The sequence below is a fragment of the Phaethon aethereus genome (genome assembly GCF_964289735.1).
Source record: "Phaethon aethereus genome assembly, chromosome: 1".
Lineage (NCBI taxonomy): Eukaryota > Metazoa > Chordata > Aves > Phaethontiformes > Phaethontidae > Phaethon > Phaethon aethereus.
In genome coordinates this window covers 199604551-199632542 of record NC_138575.1, presented here as the reverse complement: position 1 = coordinate 199632542, position 27992 = coordinate 199604551, and the positions used below count along the sequence as shown (strand labels likewise).

The 27992-nt window shown below is 42.3% G+C and overlaps 1 protein-coding gene across 1 annotated transcript; it reads right to left on the bottom strand.

Moving 5' to 3' along the window:
• Nucleotides 1-111: 111 nt before the first annotated feature.
• Nucleotides 112-27992, bottom strand: LNX2 (ligand of numb-protein X 2; the record flags this gene model as incomplete). The annotated part of the gene is made up of 9 exons (XM_082000648.1): nt 112-247; nt 3730-3888; nt 5661-5892; nt 7666-7843; nt 9881-10027; nt 11545-11916; nt 15466-15665; nt 16742-16980; nt 27592-27992. 9 exons carry the CDS (start codon nt 27990-27992, stop codon nt 112-114), a joined length of 2064 nt encoding a protein of 687 aa, XP_081856774.1.

Here is a 27992-nt window from a genome sequence, read left to right as displayed (position 1 = left end):
GTTTTGGCCCTGCTTATAACCAGCTGTATCAACAGGGAAAAAAAGATAGAGGAGATTTTTGTGCCAGCTATCTAGAAAAAGAAGCTGCTTGAACCAAAGTGATTCACAAATTTATATGAGGCTTCCAGGCCAGCAAATCACTGTTAAAGTCACTTTGTTTCTTTGCTCCTTCAGCATGGGAACGAGTGCAGAATGGCTCATTCCAACCGTGGATAGTCCATTTACGGCAACGATCATATCACCACACCTAAAAACACGGGGGGGGGGGGAGGAAAAAAAGGCAAATTATAACTACTGCTCTGCAGTAACTAGTACACACCAACAAACAGCACTTCACCTCGGGGCTGATAGGTTTCCATCAGGTTGAACCCCAAGGGTTCAATTTTAAGCCTGTTTTACTGCTGAAACTCACGTGGGAAATTCCCAAATCACTGGGATTCAGTTCTAATACAAAGATAGTTCTGCATTAAGAGCTGACCTGTAGGGAAATGTGAGGAGAGAGGTAGAAAGATCTAATGGAGTCACGAGAAGATAATGAGATAGCATGTGCATGACAGAAGCATTTCTGTTTGTTTGTGTGGAATATAACACATTTATATCAAACATGCCTTTACTGTAGGAGGTGTAAGTAAAGATACTTATGGTTACCAACTGCCTTCCAACCAAGAACCTTGTTTTCAATGGCTTATGATTTTGTCAAATATAACCATTTGGCTTGAAATCTCCCTCAGCAGATGGTTCAACTAAGAAGCTGTAGCATCTCTGTGTTTTGAAGCAGGGAAATAGAAATTTGGGAGGGTGCTCTTTGCTGGCCTTGAGAAAACTGACCTCCAAGAGTTAAATTTCACTTTTTACAAGCTCAAGAGAAACTTCAAAAAAGCACCTAAATTATTCCTACGTTGAGCATGCTCCAATTCCAGCCATCTCTTCCCTGTGCTTTGAGTGTGTGTTTGGCATCGCCCAGGGCAGTTGAACGTGACTTTGGACTTTTCCTAAACTGATCCTCCCACGTATTGGGGGCACCAAAATGGATGGCAAAACGATGCTTCCCTGAGCTCTCCCGGTAACCTCCTTTAGGGCAGAGCAGAAGAAGAGGTAGCATGACCAACAGCAGTCAAATGTGCATCCAAAAGCCCTTCTCTGCCTGAAGCGAGGTAACCCATCACCCAACCTCAATGCTACAGTGCACTGAGTGGGGTCTCACTCACCCAGGCTTTCTGCTGAAATCACTTCACCTTCTATAAAATGACACCAGACAGATAATGTAAGCAGAAAACTGTCTTAACTATTGAACTGTGAAGTTATTTTAACCCTTCCTCTCTAGCCTAACAAAACATTTAGATAATTTAAACAAAACAGAATAGCTTCAAAAAGACCTGCCCCACAATAATTCATGGTGCAGGTTCTAAGGAGCTCTGCCGTGTTGATGGCCCATTTTTAAGTCCATATTCTCAGGAGACAGTACATTTGAACAGAGGGTACTATATCACAATATCACACAACAGCATCTTTTCCACTTCTTACAAGGGGGTAAGTGTGACCACAACCACTCTTCCCCTCTTCTTAGGAACAATGCTTGGACTTCCATTTTTGTGAAGGCTTCTAGTTATTAATTCCCCGATCTAAAATTATTTACTTTGGGTTGAACTGAAATCTTCCATTTAATCCAAACTGTTTCATAGCTGGCCAAAAGAATGTAATTTTGTGTTCAGCCAAGCTATTTTTTCATTTACTTATTCAGTCATTGAACTGAAAAATCAATTACTGGCAAGGCTCTAGGCATAAGTATATTTTTTTCTCAAGTTACTTTGTAAGTAAATCTACATGTAAAAAATATGCCATAAAACTTCAAGTTGCATATTCTTTACTGCCACCTTTACCAAAAAAAAAAAACCAGTTTATGAACAGAAGAACCTTTAACAGGAATTGTGAATCTTAATTCTGAAGTAATCCTACACAAGGCTAAGATGAATATATACATACTAGACCTGGGGGCTGCATCCAAACATAACGTGTAAGTAGAATCATATAATCTTTAAGGTCAGAAGGGACCTTAGGATGTCTTTAGTCCCACCTTCTGCTCAAAGCAAGGTCAGCTGTGAGATCCAACCAGGTCTCTCAGGGCTTTATCCAGTTGGGTCTCAGAAAGCTCCAAGGGCAGAGACCATGCAACTTGTACCACTGCCTGATCATCCTCACGGGGGAAAAGTTTCTCCTTATAAAGAGTCTCAACCTCTTTTGTTCAACTTGTGCCCGTTGTCTCTTGTTGTCCTGCCCTGCACCACTGTGAAAAGCCCAGGCTCTGTCTCCTTGATAATCACAGAATCATTAAGGTTGGAAAAGACCTTTAAGATCATCAAGTCCAACCATCAACCCAACACCACCATGCCCACTAAACCATGTCCTCAAGTGCCACGTCTACACATTTTTTGAACACTTCCAGTGATGGTGACTCCACCACTTCCCTGGGAAGCCTGTTCCAATGTTTGACCACTCTCTCAGTAAAGACATTTTTCCTAATATCTAGTCTAAACCTCCCCTGGCACAACTTGAGGCCATTTCTTCTCATGCTATCACTTGTTACTCGGGAGAAGAGACTGACACCCACCTCACCACAACCCCCTGTCAGGTAGTTGTAGAGAGCGATAAGGTCTCCCCTCAGCCTCCTCTTCTCCAGACTGAACAACTCCAGTTCCCTCAGCCGCTCCCCATAAGACTTGTGCTCCAGACCCCTCACCAGCTTTGGACACGTGCCAGCACCTCAACATCCTTCTTGTAGTGAGGGGCCCAAAACTGAACACAGGATTCGAGGTGCAGCCTCACCAGTGCAGAGTACAGGGGCACAATCACTTCCCTACTCCTGCTGGCCACACTATTTCTGATACAGGCCAGGACGCTGTTGGCCCTCTTGGCCACCTGGGCACACTGCTGGCTCATGTTCAGCCGGCTGTCAACCAGCACCCCCAGGTCCTTTTCTGCCGGGCAGCTCTCCAGCCACTCCTCGCCAAGCCTGTAGCGTTGCGTGTGGTTGTTGTGGCTGAAGTGCAGGACCCGGCACTTGGCCTTGTTAAACCTCATACAGTTGACCTCGGCCCATCGATCCAGCCTGTCCAGATCCCTCTGCAGAGCCCTCCTGCCCTCCAGCAGATCAACACTCCCACCCAACCTGGTGTCCTTTGCAAACTCACGGAGTTAAGATAATCTCCCTGTAGGTAATGGAAGGGGCTGTTAGCTGTCCCTGGAGTCCCATCCTTGCAGGGCAAGTGCTCCAGCTCCCACCACCTCAGGGGCCTCCACTGAACTTGCCTTTCCTGCCAACTAATGACTCTCAGGATACTGGCATGGGGACCCGGTTCCCTAACAATCTTTTCAGAGATCTCTTCCATCTACTTTCTTGCCCTTCCATTAAAGAAGCAGCACCCATCTTCAGTACCAGAGCTTCCAGCAGTTCCTTCATAAGGCTGTATGAAAGGATAAAGCAGTGTTGCCCATTTTACAGAAGTAATTTCTAATTTTTTAGCTGTTCTCTAGGAAGACAAAAATGTTACTAACCAGACAGTTCTACACATACACATTTTGCAATGTCTCTTATCCTAAAGAAGAGTTCAACAGGGAAACGGAGACAGCAGGTGACATCAGCACCCCAGCACAAGATGCTACGGCGTATTTCATTAAGCACCTAACTATTTAGAAGTGTGGACTATTATTATTACTGTTAGTTTAGCTTACTTTAATCTTCCATCAAAGTACGCGGGAGTTCCAAGAACAATCGTTTTAATGAAGAAAGGCTGATTCGTGTGGTTCTCCTCGTAGCCACCGACAATGCTGAAACCCCAGCTCCCTAAATTGCTCCGCCGCAGTACTACGTCATGGCAGCTATGTAGGCAGCTGTGGAATGGAAGCACAGGATAGCAAGAGAAAAAGCCGTGTATACCATATATAGATATTTTTATAGTAGGCACAACACCTGCTGTCTCATCATTACCACTATGATAAGCGTGGAAGAGAATGAGAGGGATGGTGATTAGACTTCTGTCCTCAAACAAGAGTAATTTTGCAATATTCAAACCAATTACCAAAAAACCTCACAATCTTGAGACAGAAATGTGTTTTAAAAGAAATAATGCAGTGCTAGAATAATTACTTAAACACAGTTAAATCTGTAAACTGACAGTAATAGAATGGCATTTGAGGGATTTCATAGGTGGCAAGAATGTGGGTCAAAAATGGATACCCAATGTGTTTAGTTTGCAAAAATGCAGTGCATTTTTCTTCCACCTCCAGCCAGTTTAGGCTTTTTCTACTTTAAGTAAAGATTTAAAAATCCATGCATCATCTTCTCTACCTCTGAACCAGTAATGAAAATACAAATGATTAACCATTTTATTCCAGATCATGCTTCCCTAACTGTACTAGTATATGTTATCTCCCCCAGTGAAAATTAATTCTTGCCAATGAATTTGGTAATGACTGTAATTAAAACAAACAAACAACCAACAAAAAACAACATAGAAATTAACTTTTGGGTAAAAAAGATGCCAAGTTCTTTACTGATGTGCAACTTTCCTTTAAAGGATAGCAGCACAGTGCATAACGTAACTTTAGGAACCATGCATGGGCATCTGTAGTATATAAGCAATAAACCACTGCTGAAGCATGGAAAGGAAGTACATTTGTACATTTACCAAAACTGCCAGCTGTTTATTGAGATGAGGTAACTCATTAATACTTGAATGGAAGAGAAATTAACTGATAGTAAAACTCAGAAAATTAAATGAAAAAGTGTGAAATCTTTGAAGGGTCAATGCATGGTTCTGTTATCTTCAACTGCAATTCTGCTACCAATATGCCTGGTTCTTGTTGTGGTTTTATGCTTAAACTACAGACCTGAGCCCAGTAACTCCATCAGAGGGAGAGGAATTAACCTGCATGCCCTGGCTGAAGTTAATAACCCTATTTGCTGTAGTGGGATCTCTTCTTCATAGCAAGCAATGCCAGAATGAGCTTATAGCTGTAGCCACAAGACAGTGAAAAACAGAAGAGTAAAAACAAAACGTGGTGATGCCCAGCAGAGTGCAGATTAGTCAAGGGGAGGGAGCTCACTGCAAATCTTGGAGAGTTTTTGTGTTTGGCAGAGATGGTAGTGGGTTCTTGAAAGAAATGCATGAGAATTTGTACCTATGGGTGTGTACATGTGCAAGAGATCTGTGTGAAGAGTCTGTGAGAAGGGCAAGTCTGACCCAATATTCTAAAGTCGTGTATTTGGCCTCATAAATTTAGGCAGTGAATTAGCAGAGACACGTGGGTCAATACTTCCTGTTTTTATTAATAATCTCTCTGGTTTGAGGTATTCTACAGGAAGTTACGATATGGTTAAGCAACAGAAAAGATGATGTGTTCAATGAGAAGAATCCATGTGGGTAGTTACTACCATTTGTGAAGGGATAAACCAAGTCTATTCATTTTTCAGTTTCCTAAGAAAACATCGCTCCTGTTCACAGTCCTCCTCCTAAGCACACTGCCAACCGAATAGAGCTGAGATGGTCAGTCAGGCAGAAATAAGGGCAGATGTGCTGCAACTAATAAGGTCTCCGCTTTTGTCCCTCTCTCAGACTTAGCTTAAAACAGGTCACTAATTACTTCATCAATTAATTCTGTACCTTGGAAGTCCCAGCCACATGACCCATGATGGTGACCAACTGGCATCGTATTCATTTTCACTGACGGTACTCAATTGTTCTTCATTAGCCTGGGGTTGTTCTTCTACAACCTGGACTTCCAGGGCTTTCAGGGCGACTACCGAAGAGGCAGCACTAGCTTTCAGCATGGCCACCGCCTCGCTGTGACTTAGGTTAGTCAAATCAATGCCGTTGATGTTCAGCAGCACATCACCTGTTCAAAGACATGAGTGAGAACACATCAGTCTGCCAGAGTCACTGCTACCGACAGCACCTCCCACGCCAAGGTTTCACCGAGTACTGTATTTTTTGGAGCTGAGACAGTCTGAACTAACAGCCTGGGAATGTGAATAGCTCAGAGGCCTTATACTGTCAGTTTGAAACATTAATGTATTGAACTATTAAGCTGGATCAGTATCATTTATTTCTACGTAAGACATCACATGCTGTGGCTTCTATGGTATACTGCCCTGAAAACTTGAGGCAGAAATTACCTAAGCACCTCACCATCTTCGCTGCAGCTGCTATTGCAGATGCCAGCATATAATCGTTTCCAGTGGTGGATCTTAGGTCCACCCTAACTTTAAAAGCGAAGGAAGAATGATGGAAGGAACAATACAGGCACCAAAAGTAACCAACTCTTGTAGATAAGTGAGGCTCCACAGAGTGTTTTAGGTCTTCTGCTTTTTCTAGCTTGTTAGTCGGGAGAACAAAATGGAATTCAAAAGCTACTAGAAAGGTTGGTACAAAAAGAAGTCCATTAGAAGAAAGAGCGAGCATCTCTACAAAGATAATCTCGAAAGAGTCAAAGCCATTAAAAAAATTGCCACAATTTTTATTTTATTTCAGAATAGTTTTTAAAAGCCTCAGAATGAAAACAAGAATGTTATTTACTGTCCAAGCAGTGTCAGTCTCCTCTTTCACACAATGTCTCACTTACTGATGAAAGCCAGAAAAACCAAAGCAAAAGTGCGAACACCTGGGTCATGTTTGGAACAAGATTCATTTTTTGAAAGCTTTTTCCCCCAGGGAAAGCTAAAGCTGAGGTGCAGCTTAACTTGAAATCACTTTTGTTGCTGCTGTGGCCACTTTCATGTTACACAATGAAAGAGCAATTGTGATTTTTCTATCAAGTGTGTTTTTCAGAGAAGTACAGAAAAAGCGAGCATACCCGTTGGTATGTGGGTGTAAAACTCCCTCTCTCAGAAGCATATAAGGATGCTCCCACACTGTTTAAATTTGCAATCTGTGAAGGTTTTTTCCTAAGCTTCTTTCCTAAAACTAATTCCTAATCTGTAATTCTGTGAACTCTGAATCACAGAGACCCCATAGGCAGTCTTTGTTTCACATATGACACAATACGTTTTAATCATCAAATGCTTTGCTATCGATCAGGCAGGACTGCCTTCACCTACACCGAGTCTAACCTCCACCTCCTGGTTCCCTTCTGCAAAGCCGAGGAACAAGGACGGGTGCTGTAGCACCCCTGAAGACCGGCAAACCCAGAGAATAAGAAAGCATTCAGGAACCAGGGTCAACACTGACGTAGCTTTGGGGGTAAACTTAGCTGTGGCCTGTCATCAGAGCATCTCTGCTGTTCAGATACTACACTGAGGAGCAGAGGTTCCTCTGGGGATGGGGCCCAGGCCACCAAATCAAACACAAAAACAGGATGCGTGCACTGCAGCACAAAGCATCGCACCAGACCCTCAGCTCAGGGGATTACCGTCAGCTTTAAAGAATTTAACCAGACATTTCCTGGTCTTATCTGCTTCCCCTGCTATCGTTCTCTAAACATCCCTTTCCTAGAAAAGGTGGAAGCGCAATACTAAATACTCTGTCTCCATTATTGAACCATGAAGGTAAGCATCCATCAGTGCTTCCCTACATCTGTGAAAAGGCTTTTTGACACCATCTGACTCCAGAGAACGTACTCATCAAACAGCAATCAGAGGCCACTCCTGCCACCAGGAAAGCCAAGCCCCACCTTGTTTAATCCTGCCGTCTCTTGCCAAACACCCGTGAGGCTGTACACTTGTCACGAAGATGGGCAGTTCGCCACTTTTGCTGCCTCTGCCTCCTGCCACTGTCATTCCCAGAGATTCATGTGGCTCTTTTTTCACAGTAATGTGTTTTTCTTGGCATGTAACACACTGGGAGAGATCCTGTTTGAGAAGGATAAATAACATTATTAAAACTTTTTTTAAAAAAAAAAAGAGAGAACAAAACACAACTAAACACACCCCGAAGCTATACTTTGGCACTTCAACAGAATGGTTTAAAAGGACTAAGTAGTGCGAATTGGCTTCAGCTGGATTTCCTCCAGGTCAGGGGAAAAAAAAAAAAAACCAAAAAAAGCCACTGATACTTAAACATAGACAGAAAGTTTATAAAGGCCCATCTTGAAAATCTCACTCCAGTTTTCCTTAGCATCTTACACTGGAATTGGCTAATTTTTAGGACTGCACTACAAAACCATATGGGAGTGGACACAAGCTAGAAAGAAATCTTTTGATGCCTTGGTGAACATCAGCATTACCTCATTTGTCAGTAGAATATGGCCCAGAACTACAAAGAAGCTCCTAAGAAATGAAAACACATGTGTTTTCATGTCGATGAAGAGACACCTTTTAAAGTCCTTATACATCATGTTTTGTTTTGCAGCCGGTATGTAGCATCTCCCGGAGCACAAAGTAACCAAGGCCAATCAGTGCTATAGGCTGGTAATGGGTGCCTTATGCAAACTCCCTAATGATCACAACAAAGACCCAAACTTGAAGCAAGAAGAGATCCTGTATGTCATTTCCTAACACCTGAATTATGAAGTTTAGCCCGTACTTAGTTTTGCCCCGTCAAAGGATCTAAACCTGAATCAAAGTATGTTTTATTTGGTGAAGCTCTTCCTCTTCAGGATATTTAACGATACGTTCAAATCACTGCACACATACCTATACTAGCATCTTAAATCAACAAAATATTTGCAAGGAATCCAAAATAACAGAAGAAATAACCTGGGAGATTCTTCCAACTACAAATACGTATTTATTCCTCTGCCTTCTCTTGGAAAATGTCTTTCTTCGACTTCCAGTGACACGTGTTCCTTCTGACTCACTCTGCTCCTCGCATATACATGTTAATCACAGATGTAGCTATATGTATACATACCATAGCTTATAAAGATAGTTTCCTCTTAAGTCTTCAGACTTTAGGACTAACTGGCTGGTTCCATTCAATTATACAAACATTTTTTAAGTTACAAGACTTCTAAGCCAACTGTAGGTTAATAGGAGAGAGGTAAAGATAAATGGTATGACACGTGGGAACCGTTCACTTGCGGTTACATGGGACTTCCCACCTTGAAAGAGCCTATGGGTGGCCTTGATATGGTTGGGGAAACCAGGTCAACCAACAGATCAACTTTGGAACTGTGATATGAACACAACCCACGCTGGCAGGTGGAAAATGGGTTCAAGCTCTGACAGAGATGAGCTGTAATCATTGTTGATGTTAGGCCTAATGCTGTGGCAAGTACTAACATTATAGTATTATGTGGCCTAACGTTGTAGCAAGTACTAACAGCCACTGTGTTCGGGAGCCTCACCTTTGTCCCTCAGGAGGAAAACAAGCTTCTTAAGAATAAGTGAGGCTCTTTCTGAAATTGTCCAAACTTTCAGAAGAAAATACTATCAACACATGTAAAACCTCCCAACAGAAGTATGACGTTAAACAGTGATGCCAACAGAGTGGACAGGAGGAAAGGTGGCTTGGTTGACACAGTCAACACAACAATTATTTCACAAAATCAACTTCTCAACAGTGACAAGTCATATTTTTCTAACTACAAGAACATCTCAAGCACAGGATTTATTTCTGCAGGTCTTCTAGATAATCTGACACTAGCTTCATGAAAGTCTCTTCATTCTGCCTTTCTCTCCCAGCTTGACCCTACAGAACTCAGTAGTCTTGCAGCCAGCACTGCTGGCTCACAGAGGAGATGACACATCCCTCCAACATGCTCTTTATATGCTGCATGGTGAGCACCACATCTCCCGTCCTTGCACAGCAGCAACAAAAAATAATCCTCTTGAATGATATTCAAGATGAAGAAGATATAACCCCTTCTTCAATCTTGCCTTGCTACACACTTAGACCATCACAAGACTAAAAACGCATTTATACCTCTTCAAATGAGAAACACCAACCTTATGTGAGTTGGGTCTGCTGTGCAACAGTTGTTGGGACTGGTGTTGGTGTGAGTTGCTGTTGTGAGTCCCCGCGTCTCGGATAATACTGACTGTCTGTGACTTCAGGGGTCTAGAGATGATCAAATTCACTCTCTCCCCACTAGCCTGTTGAATATATAAAACAAAGTAATGAAGTTGATAGGACGTTGATTATTAGCAGAGGTGGGGGGAAACGTAGATGAAATATGAAAGAACACGACAGCAGCATTGGTTTTCCAGTTCCTGAGGGTGCCACAAACTTCTTAGACTGTACATTCCCTTACTTGCTTCTTGCTGCAATTCCCCCTAGAACAGAGGGAATATTAACATTCCTGCTTTTCCCCTGGTGTTACATATGTATCAGCTGGAAATCCTTTGCCAAAAGGACTGTTTCTCACTTTGTGTTATAAAGCTTCAAACATTAAAAATCACCCAATTCCATTTGCAGCCTCCGCAAACTTCTGCAACACATAGCAATAAAGAAATGCCCACATGATGGCTTCATGGTCTGCAAGTTTTGGTCAAAAGCTCTGAAAACCTCTGGTATTTCCCAAAGAGACTTCCAAGAAATATGGTGTATATGAGCAGACCATCAAATTCTGGAGTTCGGTGAATATTACAAAACTCAGACACCAGATGTTAAATGAAACATCAACTCTATTGCCGCAAAAGTACACCTCAACAGAGAGAAGTTACCCAGTGTAAAATTCTGACCACTTCACTGTATCCAAAAACTGGGAAACTGAAATTACGATTCCCAAGATCATTGTTATTTTCCTTTAACTGCCATGGAAGCTCTTAAAATTATACCTGAAACGAATATTTACTACTCATTTGTATCACAGCTCTCTGTGAGGTGCTGGGTTAAGCAAAGATAACTGTGCTAGGCTGCAAGAACCTACTATTGGTCTATTCCAACTTTCCTAAAAGAAGAGCAATTTTCACCAACATCCAGTCAGCAGGAAGCAGCAACATGCTGCAGCTGTTTCCTTACAGACTGGGAGAAAGGCCTGGAGTAAAGGTTTTCCTGTGGGAACAGGGAAAGTTCATATGTCAGACTCTATCAAACTTTGGGTAATATTTGTGTCCAGAGCACAGCCAGTCATTTGGAATAGCCCTTTCCTGTGCAGTCAGAAAATTAGTTTTACTGCACAAGACTCATGGAAGACCTATTTTTTTCCTCCCAGCTGCCACCTGTTGCCTCTACGAAGTCTGACAATCAGTTTCCTGTTTTAACCCCAACTCCATGCACAGGTAAATTAATACAAAACAAAGCCCACTTTTATAGAGCTTACTGAGCGATTAAAACTACAGTACATACATAAATACAATAATCATCCTCATTTTTTTCTGCTAAGCAATAGGTTACACGGTACCCTCCTTGCTCACATGAGCACACTTCTAAACTTCAGGCTGTATGCCAGGGAAGACTAACACACTTTTCGTGAAAGTGAAGTTCATCTGCTAGGTGCCAAAGCAGACCTTGTTTTGCACTGTTATTTCCAGAACATAAATCACAGTGAATTGCAACGCTGTGGGCTTTTAGGCACTACACAAGCTGTTCTGTTCAGGACGGACTCTATCCCAGGTTTCGCCCAAGAAATAAAGCTGAGCTAAGGACTCAGGCAGGGAAGGCAAATTACCTGTATAACCTGAGCAGCGAGCTCGGGTGTCCCGTGCTTCAAGTCATGCCCATTGATCGCAAGTACACGGTCATTGCTGCAGAGCCTGCCGTCTTGGGCAGCCAACCCCCCTTCCAAAAGATCAAGAATGAAAACTCCTGGCTCATCTGTTCTGCGTACAAGTTTAATGCCAAGCTGCTCGCTGGAGTCGCGTTTATGCAGCGTCACTTGAAAGCTGTCTTCCCGCAAGGAGCTGGTGGCATCCACGTGGTTGTGTGTGCGGCTGCCGAACCGCCTCTCTCTCAGCACGGTGAGGTGCAACACCGAGCAAGGCTGGGAAAGCACAGCTCGAGCGTGGTTGTGAGACACATTGCTTATGTCAAAGCTATTGACCTGCAAGTCAACAACAACAACAAAATAATCAGAATTACATTTTCACATGTTTAATTGTTCCTGGTTATAGAAAAAAAGTCCTTTCCAAACTAAATTCAGATCTCACTGCAAAACCAATCTACATATCACTGTAGCAACCTACGTATCTGACCCTACCAGGCTTCCTCTCTCAGCCTTCCATCCTCTTCTGCAAACCCGTTTTGGCTGGTCAATCTACAAACCTATTTTTAGGCTGGAAAAGACCCCTAAGATCATCAAGTCCAACCATTAACTTAGCACTGCCAAGTCCACCACTAAACCATGTCCCTAAGCACTACATCTACACATCTTTTGAATACCTCCAGGATGGTGACTCAACCACTTCCCTGGGCAGCCTGTTCCAATGCTTGACAACCCTTTTGATGAAGAAATTTTTCCTAATATCCAATCTAAACCTTCCCTGGTGCAACTTGAGGCCTTTTCCCAGAGGTGACAACATCTCTCTAACAGAAACACCTTCTGTCATCATAGTTCAGGGTTTTTGTTCTCCTGGTCTCCTACATCTGTCTTCGTTATTTTTCACGTTGTTTGTTCTCTAGGACAAGAACTTTGCATGTGCTTTCAGTGTCAAGCCCAGTGTCACTTAAAGCTATAAAATAATAGCCATGAATAATGAAATTTGTTCATTAATACAGTAGAAGGTGGTAGTTGTACTAGTTCTCAAGTCTTAGCATGAACTTAGAAGATTTTCCACCACCTTCAACTAGGCCAGAGTTTCAGACTTATAACCTGTATCATTCAAAATTCAGTGGTAAATGAAAAATAGATTAAACTTTCCCTCCCTATAAACAAGAATTGTGTTTGTTACATGGCCCACTGACACAAAGATCTGTAACCTTCAGTCATTTCTTGCACTATAAAGATAAAAATTGACAGAGCAATGAGATCTGGCAGAAGACAGGAGCACCACAAAAACCGGCACAAAACCTGTATTTGCCTTGTTCTGGAAAAAAAGGTTCAAAGTTAATATTAAAAACTTCATCCTTAGCACATACTATTGTGCGCGGTCAAGGAACCCTTGCCCCATAATTTCAGCAGACAGAAACTAACACCACATGGACTATACTGACCTGCCTTACCTAAGCTTTTTAATGGTCTCCACTGCAACCTAAGTAAGTGAAAATATATACTTGCAGCTTCCCACCATCTAATAGCCATATTAACACTTAAAAAAATAGGAGGAGAAAGGACCCAGAAATCTATGTGCAGCAGCCACCACATTTATATCACACATCTGAGTTGAGGGGGTCCAAGAGGCGAGTGCCAAACAATTTGCCACTGGTATTTTCAGCTGTACCCACCAGTACCCTGCCCCTGTGAGAAGCTGCTGCTCCAGCAGCGAAGTAGGAGGTTGCCCTCCCTGAGCCACCTCCATCCTCCAGCCTGATGCCCAGTACGAAGCCGCTGCTCCCGGCAGTGCCGCAAGCGCAGACGCCAAACCACAGCCGTGTCCTGGTCTGCGACTGCCCCAAGACAAGCTGTAACCTTGGGCAGAGGGAAAGGAGGCATAGCTAGAGAAATAACATTTAGAGCTGCCACCAGCAAAATCCACTCAGGCTCATCCGTCAGAGCCCTTAAATTAAATCCAGTTTTATTTTTAGCTGTCGCTAGCTAAAGTAAATACATAAAATATGGAAGCATTCAAAGGGCACAGAAGAATATATGCAATAAAATGTAATTCTGCTTTCTACAAGGCAGTTCACAATTTCAGAAAAAAACAGCCTTAGCATTTCTTGGGGAAAGAGATTCTCATTAGGACATGTTTTACATGAATTACAGTCACAGTCCAGCACAAAAAAGGAACAATTTGTAGAGCACTTTGAAAATATTAGGCACCTATCTATACCTTGCAGACAACATATGCTTTTATGTTGCTGTTACTAAATGCTGTTCCCTCAGATCTTGAAAGGGTAATACTTCTTGTTTGACTGGGCAAGAAAACGCTGAGTTTCACCTCCCAGTCCTTTCTGGCTTTCCTTTAGTCCTTTACTGCTCATAAAAGCCTCTGAAGGCATTTTCAGAAATATCCTTCTTAATTACAGCTGACAGAGACCAAGCAATTTTAATACAACAGCTCAGCACCTGCACAGGTAAATTCAAAGCAATAAAGATATTGTATCTTCCAAAAAGTTTGGCTTTTCCCTCCTGTACCTCTCCCTCAGCATGACAGGACGACTCTGATGGACACCACCCCAGCATCTGATAGCCCCAGTGTCAGCACATTGACAGGGAAGATATGCTTCACTGCCGCTTATAAATCCTATTTATAGTCAATTTATTGCCCCTTAACGGCTTTGGAAACTATAATTGACACCTGCCCAAACAGCAAGGATTTCCAAAGCTTCACTGGAGCTCAAGCTCCCTATTTTGGCAATCAAAGACAGCCCTTGACTATTGAAATAAATTAGGCAGCATTCAATCAGTGTCCACAACTGCTTGTTAAAAAGGCAATGTTTTGGAAACCTCTTGCATTACTTCCTTGGTCAGCCACTATGCTAACACTCCATGTGAGGAAAAAGGCACATTTCTCAAAAGGGACTTTATTTTCTGAAGTGCAAACTAATTTCATTCCAAGGATAACTACAGTATTTAAGCTACTTCTATTGGCTTGATTTCAAAAAAGTGAAAAAAAAAAGGCTGATGCTAATTTTGGACTGATCTTAGGCTATCAGATCAAAAGCAAACACTGTTACTGAAGTAATTTTGAAATGATGGCACTGTATTTGTTTCAGGTGGAATGATTAAAAACAGAAAAAAGCTGGAGGACTGTCTTGTTTATGTAGAACTCAATGCCATTCTTAAGAGTCCTATAAACAACCTCTTCCCTTAACATAAAATGAAAACTCCGAAATTAATAGAATTTGATCTTTTTACACAGCCTGTGGCTAATTACTTAAAACCATAACAAAGATACATACTCAGTCATAACCAACTTAAATTTTAATTCTTCGTTTATTTTTTTTGAAAAATATTTAGAGCACCTTGCTTCAAATCATGCCAGTGAAGAATATCTCTGACTCTTTTACATATACTGAAAGATGCAGGTCAACTGCTTAGGCTATTGGAAGGTAACAGTGAAGCCAGATTAAAATAACAGTTTAGATGAAGTCAGCCTTACAATCCACAAATTGCTTTTTACATAGGACAAATTATGCCAACTTGTTAGTCAGAAGTAACCTTGGGTTCCTTCAGAAAGCATGCATAAAGCTGAAATAAAGACCAAGTCCCACAACATTTAAAACCAGAAGAGTAAACTCGTATTTTAAACATTGCTAAGGAAGAAAAATAATTCCAGTGACTGGTCCAACAAACAACATAAAACATCGTAGCCAAAAGTGCTAGAACAACGGGCTCTGCTCTGAATATTAGTTTGCCTTCCAACTGAAAATTGCAAAGCTAACATTTACACAACATAGTCTGACAAGGAAAATCTCCCATCTCATTTAACAGCCAGTTTTGCAAGGAGTGAATGGAAAGTAATCAGACAGAATACGTAATTAGGTTCCATACTTGCAGTATTTGGTCTCCAGCAAGAAGTCTTCCATCCCTGGCAATGATCCCATCTCGATAAACCTCCTGAATGACAATGTTGATCAAAGGCGTTTCATTGCCACCCACTATGCTAATTCCTAATTCAATATAAGGATTGGACCGATGAATTTCAATAGTAGTGATCTCTCCTTCAGGCAAGGTAGGTGGCTGTTGATTTGCTGCCAATTATTGTATAAAAAGAAACATGATTAATATCCTTTATACCTCATTCACTTTCAATAAAGCAAATCACCAACGGACAATGTAGACAGGCCACACAACAATGGTTTAACAACAAAATAAACAAGTGCAATTGGCTTAGTTCCACTACTTGTTGGAACACCTAGCTCGTTAGAAACAGCTCTCTAATGACTTAGTAGCATCCATGCTTCCTGAAATGGGGTCATCTGGATTGGAAAAGGCTATTCTGAACCCTCTGGATCCTGTCCTTTGTAATAAATTTCATACACTTCGCTTCCAATTTGATCACTTGTGTATTCACATTTGATGATGATAATAAAAACGTGTTTTGGGGCTTACGCCACAGAGCATGACTTGGTCATGCCTCTTCGTTAGCTGGTCTCACAACTGAGCTGCCACTGAGGTCAAGAGAAGTACTCCATTTCTGAAGCAAACATGGATACAACTAAAAAGGAAAAAGCAGGATGCTAAAAGATGGCAAATACAGAGGAGAAGGAAGGGGACAGGACCACCTTCCTCTGTGGTAAGGCTCAGCGCTTCCTCTCTAAAATCCCAGATGCTAGAGAAGTTACTGCTCATTCGGTGCAGACGGATGCAGGAGTTACTCAGCTGCCTTTTCGCTCGAGCAGGACAGAACTCCGTGTGTGGGAAGGCTGCTGATCCAGGCCAGGGGGAAGAGGGAAGAGGGGAAAAGAAATCTCATCTTAGAAAACAACTTTTGTAATTTTATAGAAAATACGCTCCTTCTGTCTCGCTGCAAGGCCAGCGCTACTAGTAGATTAACATGAACTACCGCACCATGATATGATACATGATGATACAGCACCATGATATTTAGCACATACTCTGAGATATTTCTTTCCTTCCTACTTGTGACCTTACCCCAGCTGTATACTTGCACATAAATGAAACCCACTAATATTTCTCCAGCAAATCAAGAGAAAAGAGCAGAAAATGAAGACGCACATTCACAGTTGGCAAAGAGTCAAGCTCTGACACCACGAATGTTTCCACATCTGATGAAAGAGACTTGAGAAGATAAGTGATGACATACTGTCTGCTACCGTGCTCTCCTCAAAGGGCGGATTGTCGATGCCGGGCTCATCTGTCCACGCAGGAAGGGCGGGCGAGGTGAAGCTCTGCTCCGCTGGCACTATTCCCTGATCCGTGTCCGGAGATAAACTGCTAGGCTGCTCCGTCCCCCCGGGACCACACTCGCCCTCCGCTTCTGCTTGCAGCTTGCTCGTTTTCCTTTTCTCCAGGGCAACCCTTCGATGAGACGCCCCAGGACACCTGTGAAGACAATGTTCATAGCATGCTTCAAGCCTGCAGCAATGTTTGTAGCACAAAATGCCCAACTATTCCATCAAATGAAGTCAGTCTTCTTCAAAGCCACAGCTTTAAACTAATCATAAAAAATATTAAACGCATTGTGTTTTATGACCAAAATACATTTTAGTGGACAGAAGCCCAAAACAGCACTGCCTTCTTCACAAAACTTCTACTACGTAGTTTTTTGGCCATGAACTAAAAGTGCTCTAACACCTTCTGAATGTGGACTTACTCCATTATGTACATTCCAGTTTCTGGAAGATAACTTTGCTGAAAAGGTTACAACACGACTGGCATAAAATTCCACAGAAGAGAAGCCCTGTTCAAAGACACATATGGATACCCACTGAAGCTATCTCCTTTCACTTCAGTAAGCCAAGAGAAGGAAGCATCATATTTTCCTGAGGTCATTTGGGGGAGGAAAGAGATGAAAATTCTACCTATATTGCAATCTACGTGTTAAAATACTGAAAAAAATTACCCTCATCTAGGAGTTTGTATGAAAAATTTAGCAAAAGTAACAGCTCTGCTCATCATCTCCTCTTCTTCCTGACTTCACACAGGAGGTGCAATTTTTTGCTTTCCCTCATGTAACAATGCTCTATCAGCATTCGGCGCTTTTGTCTATAAATGCATTTCGTGAGTTCCCATTATTCTTAATGCAATGATTTTTTTGCTTCTGTTTAAAATCCCACAATAGTTTATTGCAAAGAAGGGCTGCAATGTTGCAAATTTATGGAAAGCCTTCATTTATCGAATGGTCTTACATTTATGTGTAGATAATTGGATGTGGACATCAATCTTACACATCTGCCTATGTGACAGTTTTGCCAGCATCTGTTATTTCACTTCTTACAGTATTTTATGTCGTTCTGTCGTGGTTTAACCCCAGCCAGCAACTAAGCACCACGCAGCCGCTCGCCCACTCCCCCACGGTGGGATGGGGGAGAGAATTGGAAGGGTAAAAGTGAGGAAACTTGTGGGTTGAGATAAAGGCAGTTGAATAAGTAAAGCAGAAGCTCCCCACACAAGCAAAGCCAAACAGGGAATTCATTCACCACACCCCATGGGCAGGCAGGTGTTCAGCCATCTCCAGGGAAGCAGGGCTCCATCACACGTAACGGTTACTTGGGAAGACAAATGCCATCACTCCAAACGTCCCTCGCTTCCTTCTTCCCCCAGCTTTATATGCTGAGCATGACATCATATGGTATGGAATATCCCTGTGGTCAGTGGGGGTCAGCTGTCCTGGCTGTGTCCCCTCCCAGCTTCCCATGTACCTCCAGCCCCCTCGCTGGTGGGGTGGTGTGAGAAGCCAAAAAGGCCTTGACTCTCTGTAAGCACTGCTCAGCAATAAAGAAAACATCTCTGTATTATTAACGCTGTTTTCAACAGAAATCTGAAACATAGCCCCACACTAGCTACTATGAAGAAAATTTACTCTATCCCAGCCAAAACCAGCACACCTTCTTAAAGTTCCTGCTCTTGGAGCTGCTGACCACCTAAAGATGCTCGTACTGTAGCTGTGTCAGAAAAAAGGAACAATGGTCTTCAAAGGACTCCCTGTTTGGGAACCTGACAGATTGTTATAACAAAAGAAGAAATGCTTTATTTTTGCAACAGGAGAAGAAATGGGTTAACAGAGTAAAAGACAGCTGAAGTCTAATGATATCCTAACTTGTTAAACCAGAATGTTTTGAGAACTATAATTATGTTCTGACATTCTGTGAAGGAGATTCAATAATTATATGGTTAAGACTGTTTTGGTGTGAGGGATTTTCAAGAAATGTTAACAAAGTTATTCAGCTCCAAAGAATGTTGATAAAGACACCTGTATAGCTTTTGTGACCCCACTCAGCAGCATTATACATACGTAAAATTATATATACACACATATATATAAAATATGTTTAGAAGAATGGCATAAAGTAACCCAAATGTGTTGTGAAATATGCATATATACATAAATTAGAGGCAGTTCACATTATGAATCAACACACTTAAATAATTTCTTGGGGCCTTCCACAAGGTGACGTGTTTTATACCTGCTGGTCTTCTTGTTCTTCAAAGTTAAGAAAGTGCAAGCTCGAACAATGGAAATTACTTGAAAAGTTTTAGCTTGTGAAAAAATGTCTCTGGTTCTAATGATGGAACACAGCCCTACTACTTAGTTTTGCCCAGGAAATATTTACTACATAAAATCATTGGCACAGTGGGACTGATCAGATAAGAAATCTGGTTGGTCTCAATTTATTCTGGTGGCAAGAGACCCACAGTTACAGGTGAAACTCGGCAGGAAGTTTTTATCGTTCAACATTTCACAATGCCAACCTCAAAACGAGAATCCCAAAAGGCCAAGAAAAGGAAAGATGCAACCCCTTCCCTCAAAATTTCTAAAATACTTTAACCTGATGGGTTAGCCCCACTAACTCCCCCAAATCTTAGCACTGGCAACAGAAAGAAAAAAAAAAAAGGACCAATCTCCAACATCACTCACTTCTGCAGCAACATGGCAAGAGGCAAATGCTCTTGCAAAGGAAGCCTCTTGTCTCCTAGGCGCTCTGACAGACGTGCTCTCCTACAGTGATCTGCAAGAGTTTAGGACAAAGCCACCCCAAGCTGCTCGTCCTTGCTGTCCCTGGACTGCTCTGCTTTAGGGGTGCTGGTTTTCGGCAGAGAAGAGAATGAATAGCTCAAAATTGACACTGAGGACCACGCTTCACACCCACTGAGCTTGGGCTGCAGAGTCCATCCAGCCTTACTGGACTACTTTATGAACCTGATACTCCCTTTGGTATCTTCTACCAAAACACTGTGCTGTTGACTCTTATTCAGCCAGTTTACAAGGCCCATGGATCCCAAAGGAGCTGGTGTAGATGGCAAAGCACACCTTGGAAATTATTTTTTAACCTGTATCAAACCAGGATGGGACAAAAATCACCCCTGGAAGTGTCCTATTTCTCCAAACCACAGCCAGGTTCTCCCCCACCCTCCTTCACAGAACACAATCTTCCATCGTTACCTGGCAGCTGATGAAAGTCACCACGCAAAATATAAATAGATTTGAGGTTTATTTTTGCCAATGATATTTAATTATCATTTCAAAGGCTAATATCAAGAAATGTAAACAGCCTCCTGGGCACACGTACTCCGCTCAGCGGAATCCCTTTTGTGCAACGTTCTACAAGATGAAAAAGGAAAAAAGCATAGATTTTTCCCCAAATTAACCAGTAATTCTAACAGACTACAACTTTCAGCCTGATATTGTAGAACTGTATTGCCAGGAGGGCAGCTGTCTGGTGGAGACATTAATTCACGGGATGCCAATTCCTTGGTCTTTAAACACAATATGCCACCTACCAAGCAGCAAAGCCCAGTATTGGTATTGAAGCACGTCTATAAGGAGGTTTTTCATTTTCACTTGCAACATAAGAAGATTTTTATTGACAGTAGGAATGTATTATTCACAAACAGCAAAACCATAGAGCAGCTGTAACAGTTAACAAGCACCAATGAATCTCTTAAAGGTACGCACCTTCACTAATACTGTTTTTGCCAAATATCTAGGATAAAGAGCATTTCAAATCTTGTAACAAGTTATGTACACAGATGGGCATCTCAGGGTCAAAACAAGCATCGAAGATTGTTTTTACGGGTACGGAATCCATTCTCATATAACAAATTGCATAAATAGAGGCTAAAATGAGACTGCAATGTGTCTTACAGAAACAGCATTTCATATCTAGCTACAAAGCCAGAATATCTTGGCTAGGAGCAAGAAGGCAGGCAGGCATGTTTTTTAGAATTTCCAGAAATTACTTAATTCCTGTCATGAATCAAGATGCCCAAGAGTAGAGGTACTGAAACAACCAGTTAAAGCAACTGAGCAGGGTCATTTATCAGGAAACTTGAAGGGCAGTTGTTCTGGGATGTAAAATGAGCTTCTGCCTGTATCTATCAACTCCCTCCTTTCCCTTCAGCACCAGCTTTTGCTCAGTTCTGGATGGTGTCAAAGTGTAGCTTTTGCCTTCAACTTCTTTTAATCCTCATCAGAGAGAGAAGAAAAGTTTTGCCTTTTTTTTTTTTTTTTTTTTAACAGCAAAGTCTGCCGAGTTTCTCATTTAAAAGCTGACTCCTTGGAACACTAGCTGCAATCCCCCTCTGCAGATAAAAAGGGCTTTCATACAAAATTAAGATTAGTTTACAGTGTATTCCATGGAATAACAAGTAGGGGCTTGAAAAACACATTTGCTCACTAACTACTGAAAAGGAAGATTTCATTGTAACCTACGCCATCAGCTTCTGCCCTGTGTAGAGGTTCAATAAGAGCAAACACACCAAATAGCCTCAAAGCAGTTGCACTAAATTGTTTTCCAAGGAGGAGCTGAATTTAAGCAAAGACTGCAGAGAAGCAACCCAAACACCTTTGCTATTGCTCATAAAACTTTGCCGGCAAAGTGAGCTTAAGCAGTAATTCTGGCAAAGGTTACAGCTGCAATTCACAGTAAACTTTCCAAAGTAGCACCATGTTAAGTGTTTGGGTCTTGGTTTTTCTTTTGCCAGGGGGGGAAAAAAAAAAAAAAAAAAAAAGAAAAAAGAAAGAAAAGGAGGCACTAGGAGTGACCTAGATTTGGGAATCAGAGAAGACTCAGGAAAAAGAAAAAAAAAAAAAAAGGAGGAGGGCTTTTGTTGCACATTTCCCTCTCACACCCAAGGATCTGAGGAGCCTACAAGAAGCCAGGTGGCTCTGGAGCAAAGAACCACCACAGAAAGATCCTTCACCTTTCCAGCAATGGAAAGAGTTCACAGGGTATGGAGAAACACTGAATCTGTTGCCTATCCACCACTCAGGTGTAAGAAAAGACTTGCCAAAAGAGGGTTAAATCCTACAGATTCTCTTCGCTTCTCCTGGTGCTACAAGGAGCAGGGTAAGGACAGTGCTGGCAGCTAACATGGGACCGGGTGGGAAGAAGAGGACTCAGCAGCACTATCATGAACACCAAAATAACTGGTATTGCCAAGATTTTTAATGATAAATTTCTGTGTTTATACAATCAGTTTTCCTTTGGATCTTGTTAATCTAAATCCATATATCCATGCTAACTGACACACAATGAATAGCTTAATAATGTCTTTAATTCCAGAACATACAATCCTATATAAAGTTCAAGCTTAAATTGACATAAAATGGGCTTCAATGTTGGCCTTAACATTAAAACATCTGAAAAATGCCTCCATCCAAAATGATAATTTAAATCACCATGGTTGAATATAGGAGGGGAAAACTGAAGCCCAACTCAAAAGCAATACATAAACACAGTACCTAACCCTCTCATTAAAAAGTTGTATGAATTTCAGAGTATGTTTTTGTACAGTGGAGTTTGTTCAGGTCTGAATAATTTGTAAGAATTAACTGAATTAAAATAATACATAGAAAAACTCAGTAATTTTTTGTCAGATTTTTTTCTGATAAATTTATCTTTGATATTTAGGAGTGGAATTGGCACCTACTTTACTAAACATTAACAAATTATCTGTACCAAGTGACTAGGAAAACCAGTACAAGTCAGCATTACTCATATATTATTTCCTTTAAATCAGATTGTGTGCATTGTGTTTATCTTTGAAAACCACAGTTCCCAAGTGAACGTGATGAAACTGAAAGACTGATAAATCGAGAATATTTTCTTTCTGCAGCAAGGTATCATGGAGTGCAATTAGTGACCATGAATTAATCAAATTTGTGTCTCATGCCTCCCATCTCCTTGCTGGAGCAGCTTGCAGCAACCTTACACTCTGAGGTGCCTGCTGGATACGATGACATTTCCTTCCAGCTTTTATGCTCAAATGGAGCCGATTGTAACAACACGGGAAAACCTGATTGTGAATGTTTTTAGACAGCGAAAACTAACCAACCATATTGCATTTCTTAGAAATACAAACTAGTTCACGTAAGGGCTTGTTGAGACTGATTTATATTAACCTATGCTAAAAATTATAATAGTATTGACTTTTATATTTCTTTCCTAAATTTAATGATCAGTAGTAGAATTTTACTGGATTCACTAATCCATATAAAATCAAATTATGCAGTTGCTGCCATCATTTATGTCAGATAATTTACAGGTGTTTGGATGTTTGCAAATAAACTTAATTGAAAACTGTAAATCACCACATACTCAAAATGCATATCAGCATCCCAAGACAACAGAAGGAATTGAAGATGAGCAGCCTTCTGCAACTGAAAGCTTTTTTCCAGCCGACAAACAGGAAAAGCTAGTGACTCACCTCACTCAGACTTCATAATAACCTTGTGCATTAAGGAAATGAGTATTTCATATATACCTAAAGTGAGCACACATAATGTTGCATGTACAAATAAATTACGTGGCCTTGTTGTAAACAGCCCTAGTATCACTCAAGGACTTGCCAACCAAGGAAAAGGTGAGGGAAGTGACAGCAGTAAACCAGATGATGAACCAAATACATAGCAGGAGTCCTGCCAGCATTTTGCCTCTTGTTAAAATAAAATCAGTTTACTATCAGAATTATAAATCAAACCAACAGTAGGAGGCCTCACCACCCCCAAGTCCTCATACAGATCAGAAATTAACTTTCCTGGAGGAAACAAGCAAAAGCCTAAGCTAACATGGAAACCATGTGGAGAAACAAAAAAAAAAGGAGAAAAAAAACAAGACAGAAAGGCTCCTCATTAGTCCCTGTACCTCCCTGACATGGACACCACACTTGTCCACGCTGCGCATACAACAGCCAAGAAAACCCAGGCAACTCCAGGCTTGCCATAGGCTGCAAGGTCGCTGCAAGTTCTGCACACCCAAGGTCTTCCTCCCAGGCTTTGAATCCCCGGGAGCCTTCAGGATGTGGGAAAGAAGGAAGAGGGCACGCTGGAAATACGCACATGAGTAAGCTGTTTCCAAGGCGGGCAGCTGCTGCTCTTTTCCCCTTCTCTGCAGACCACTTGCCTGCACGCACACCCACACCACACCTGACTCCCTCCTCCACAATGTCACCCCTCACCAGAAGATGGTCTCCAAGAGTCTCCAACTGGACAAAGACTGAGTCTTGGAAAGAAGTTCATGGGGTAGACCCGTGCATCTCTCAAATAAACCTTTACATCTCAGTGGCCACCAGTGTCACTGGACTGGACCAAGCGTGGGCAGAGGAGGCAGACAGTTAATACCGTCCTCCTTTTGGAGGGGACGATAGGAAAGGAAACCTCTCCCTGTCCCGCCACCGCCACCACTGTCCCTCCCTCTGGGCCCAGGGTTTTCCATCCCAATGTGGAGGGCTTTTTGCCCAAAGAGCCAGCACAGGTAAGACTACCAAACCATGAAACACCTCATGGAATGAGCAACTGCTTAAGTTTATGCAGCCTGGTTTAAAAAATAAAGAAAAAACAAAAAGAGTATCAAATTGAAAGCAAGCAAAGCAGGTAAAAACAAAGCCCATGAAGAAATCATGGAAATTAAAGGATCTCATCTCAGCTGGTGACTGAGGAGACCAGAAGAGTTAGAATCACAGCATCATTAAGGTTGGAAAAGACCTTTAAAATCATCAAGTCCAACCGTTAACCTAGCACTGCCAAGTCCACCACTAAACCATGTCCCTAAGCACCACATCTACACATCTTTTGAATAACTCCAGGGATGGTGACTCAACCATTTCCCTAGGCAGCCTGTTCCAATGCTTGGCAAGCCTTTCAACGAAGAAATATTTCGTAATATCCCATCTAAACCTCCCCTGGTGCAACTTGAGGCCATTTCCTCTCATGCTATCGCTTGTTACTCAGGAGAAGAGACCAACACCCACCTCGCCACAACCCGCTGTCAGGTAGTTGTAGAGAGCGATAAGGTCTCCCCTCAGCTTCCTCCAGACTGAACAACCCCAGTTCCCTCAGCCACCCCTCATAAGACTTGTGCTCCAGACCCCTCACCAGCTTCGTTGCTCTTCTTTGGACACGCTCCAGCACCTCAACATCCTTCTTGTAGTGAGGGGCCCAAAACTGAACACAGGATTCGAGGTGCAGCCTCACCAGTGCGGCGTACAGGGGCACAATCACTTCCCTACTCCTGCTGGCCGCACTCTTTCTGATACAGGCCAGGATGCTGTTGGCCTTCTTGGCCACATGGGCACACTGCTGGCTCATGTTCAGCCGGCTGTCAGCCAGCACCCCCAGGTCCTTTTCTGCTGGGCAGCTCTCCAGCCACTCCTCCCCAAGCCTGTAGAGTTGCATGGGGTTGTTGTGACCCAAGTGCAGGACCCGGCACTTGGCCTTATTAAACCTCATACAGTTGGCCTCTGCCCATCGATCCAGCCTGTCCAGATCTCTCTGCAGAGCCCTCCTACCCTCCAGCAGATCAGCACTCCCACCCAACTTGGTGTCATCTGCAAACTTACTGAGGGAGCACTCGATCCCCTCATCCAGGTCATTGATAAAGATACTAAACAGAACTGGCCCCAGAACCGAGCCCTGGGGAACACCGCTTGTGACCGTCCGCCAGCCGGATTTAATGCCATTCACCACAACTCTCTGGGCTCGGCCATCCAGCCAGTTCCTCACCCAGCGAAGAGTGCAGCTGTCTAAGCCACGAGCTGCCAGTTTCTCCAGGAGAATGCTGTGGGAGATGCTGTCAAAGGCTTTACTAAAGTCCAGGTAGACAACATCCACAGCCTTTCCCTCATCCACTAGGCAGGTCACCTGGTCATAGGAGATCATGCTGGTTCAAGCAGGACCTGCCTTTCATAAACCCATGCTGACAAGACCTGATCACCTGGTTGTCCTGTACATGCTATGTGATGGCACTCAAAGATGATCTGGTCCATAACCTTACCACCTGTTTTCCTGAAGAGTCATTAGACAATATGCTTGTTTTTACGAATGTTGCTGACAAACACACTCACATATTGAATCGTATTTCCCTAGTGCCTTTTGTCTATGTAAAATGGGTATGCGCAATGCTTATTCTTCTGGGTTTGATGTGTTTTTGCAGGGACAGTTACATACTTTTGTGAAACCTCTCTCTGCAAAATGAACATAGTATTCAAATATCATTGAATCATACACAGGGAATATTTTCTGGTAGCAGATGCAATTCACCTGAACTGGATCCTTTGAAGTCTGATGCATTTCCTTTGAATACATAATTTCCTTCCCTACATAATTCTTCACTATACTCCTCTTACAATTTCAAAAACCTCTGAACAGTTTAATGTTAGTTGATATAGATATGCATAATATTTTTTAGCCAAAACTCATTAATTCCACCATATTTTAGCTTTAACATAAACGGCATGTCCAAGTTTTTGTTCATGACTCATGTAGGGAAATAGCTAATGATTAAAAAAAAAAAACCTATCTGTTTATTTACTGAAAGTATTCTCCAACCTATAGAGGAAATGAAAGAAGTCAAATGCACCCCTCAAAATAAGTTTAACATTTGTTCATTAGAAAAACGGTATTGCGTTACAGAGAAGAATGAAACATCTTCACATAGCAGGGTACCGCACACACGGTACAGAGGCAACTCTTTTGCTGGAAGGACACAGTGCGCTAGTCTGCACAACATTCTAGCTGAATTTGATAATCTTATTTCCCTCTTTCTATCATGGAGTTCTTTCAATACTTAAATATTTAGGTTAGGGTGGCATAAAGCAGAAGAACTACAAAATTTTTAACAGTTCAAAATAAGGTCCTAAACATTCAGGTGCAGGTAATCTTGGAAGGTATCTCTCTGACACAGAATCACTCACGAAAGCTGCACCAAACTTCCCACTGGTGTGTGAAGTGATGAGTTTCTACCAAATTAACAGGGTGTTGGAAGTGTTCTGTAAGCAACCAATACAAACAAACAAGAAATACCAGAAACTACAGCATGCTCACGCAACACACTATCAACCTGTTCAGTAAAAGTATTTTTTTTTTTAAACACAGAAAAATAGGTCTTGCAGGAGTCTCAAGAGATACCTTGTCCATCTGCCTACCTCAAAGCAGAATCAATTCTGCTGTAAACATTCCTGATAAAGGTCAGTTTAACACGTTCATAAACACTTCTGGAAGTGGGGAATACACAACCACCACCCAAGCAATCTATGCCAATGCAGGACCATTATAAAACTTTTTTCCTAAAATCTGAACTACACCTCCTTTGTTCCTATTGCACTATTTCCTTCCTCTTTGCAGACAAGAGTTTGCACATCTCATTTTTCCCCTCCCTCAGCCTTTTTTCCCCCTACCATAAACAGCCCCCATTTTCTTTAACTTCTCTTGCTAACTCATGTTTTTGAGACCTCTAACAGATCATATCATTCTTCCCATGAGAATGGGCAGTGTTCTTCAAGTGTTCTTCGCTCTTTCTGGTGCGATGTCCAAAACAGAAATCAGGGCTCTAGTTGTGCACAGTTACCGACTGACCATTTCTTACGGTCTTCTACTGTGAGTTTAAAACCCACCACCAACCCTCTCCCCGCTCCTGCCCCAAATTTCTACTGCTACACGAACTGGCCTACCAAACGTGTTAAGGAACATGCAATGCAAACATCTGCACCGCTCACCTGTTTTTGAGATGTGCTGCCAGGTCACATCGCTGCATGACTTCCTGACACACGGAAGAGAAGGGGCACAAAACAAATAGCTTGTCTAACAGTTTATGAACAAGAATGCTGGATTTTTTGCAGAGTTTAAAATGGAGTCTTTTTCGATCCAGCGGGCAGAAATCCTTCTCCTGCAGAAAGTTTCTTAGGCACTTGTAGCAGAAAGTGTGTCCACAGGGAGTGTCCAACGGCTGCAACAAGGGCTGAAGGCAAATGTGGCAGACCAAGTCGTCGTCCACTTCGTTCTGGTAGTTGTAGAGGTGGTTCTCCCTTGTCCAGTGCTGCTGGCCACACTCGAAGCACAGGGGGTTCAAGGAGGCATTCTGCTCCACCGAAGCCATGTCGTCACCTGTAGTCCCCAT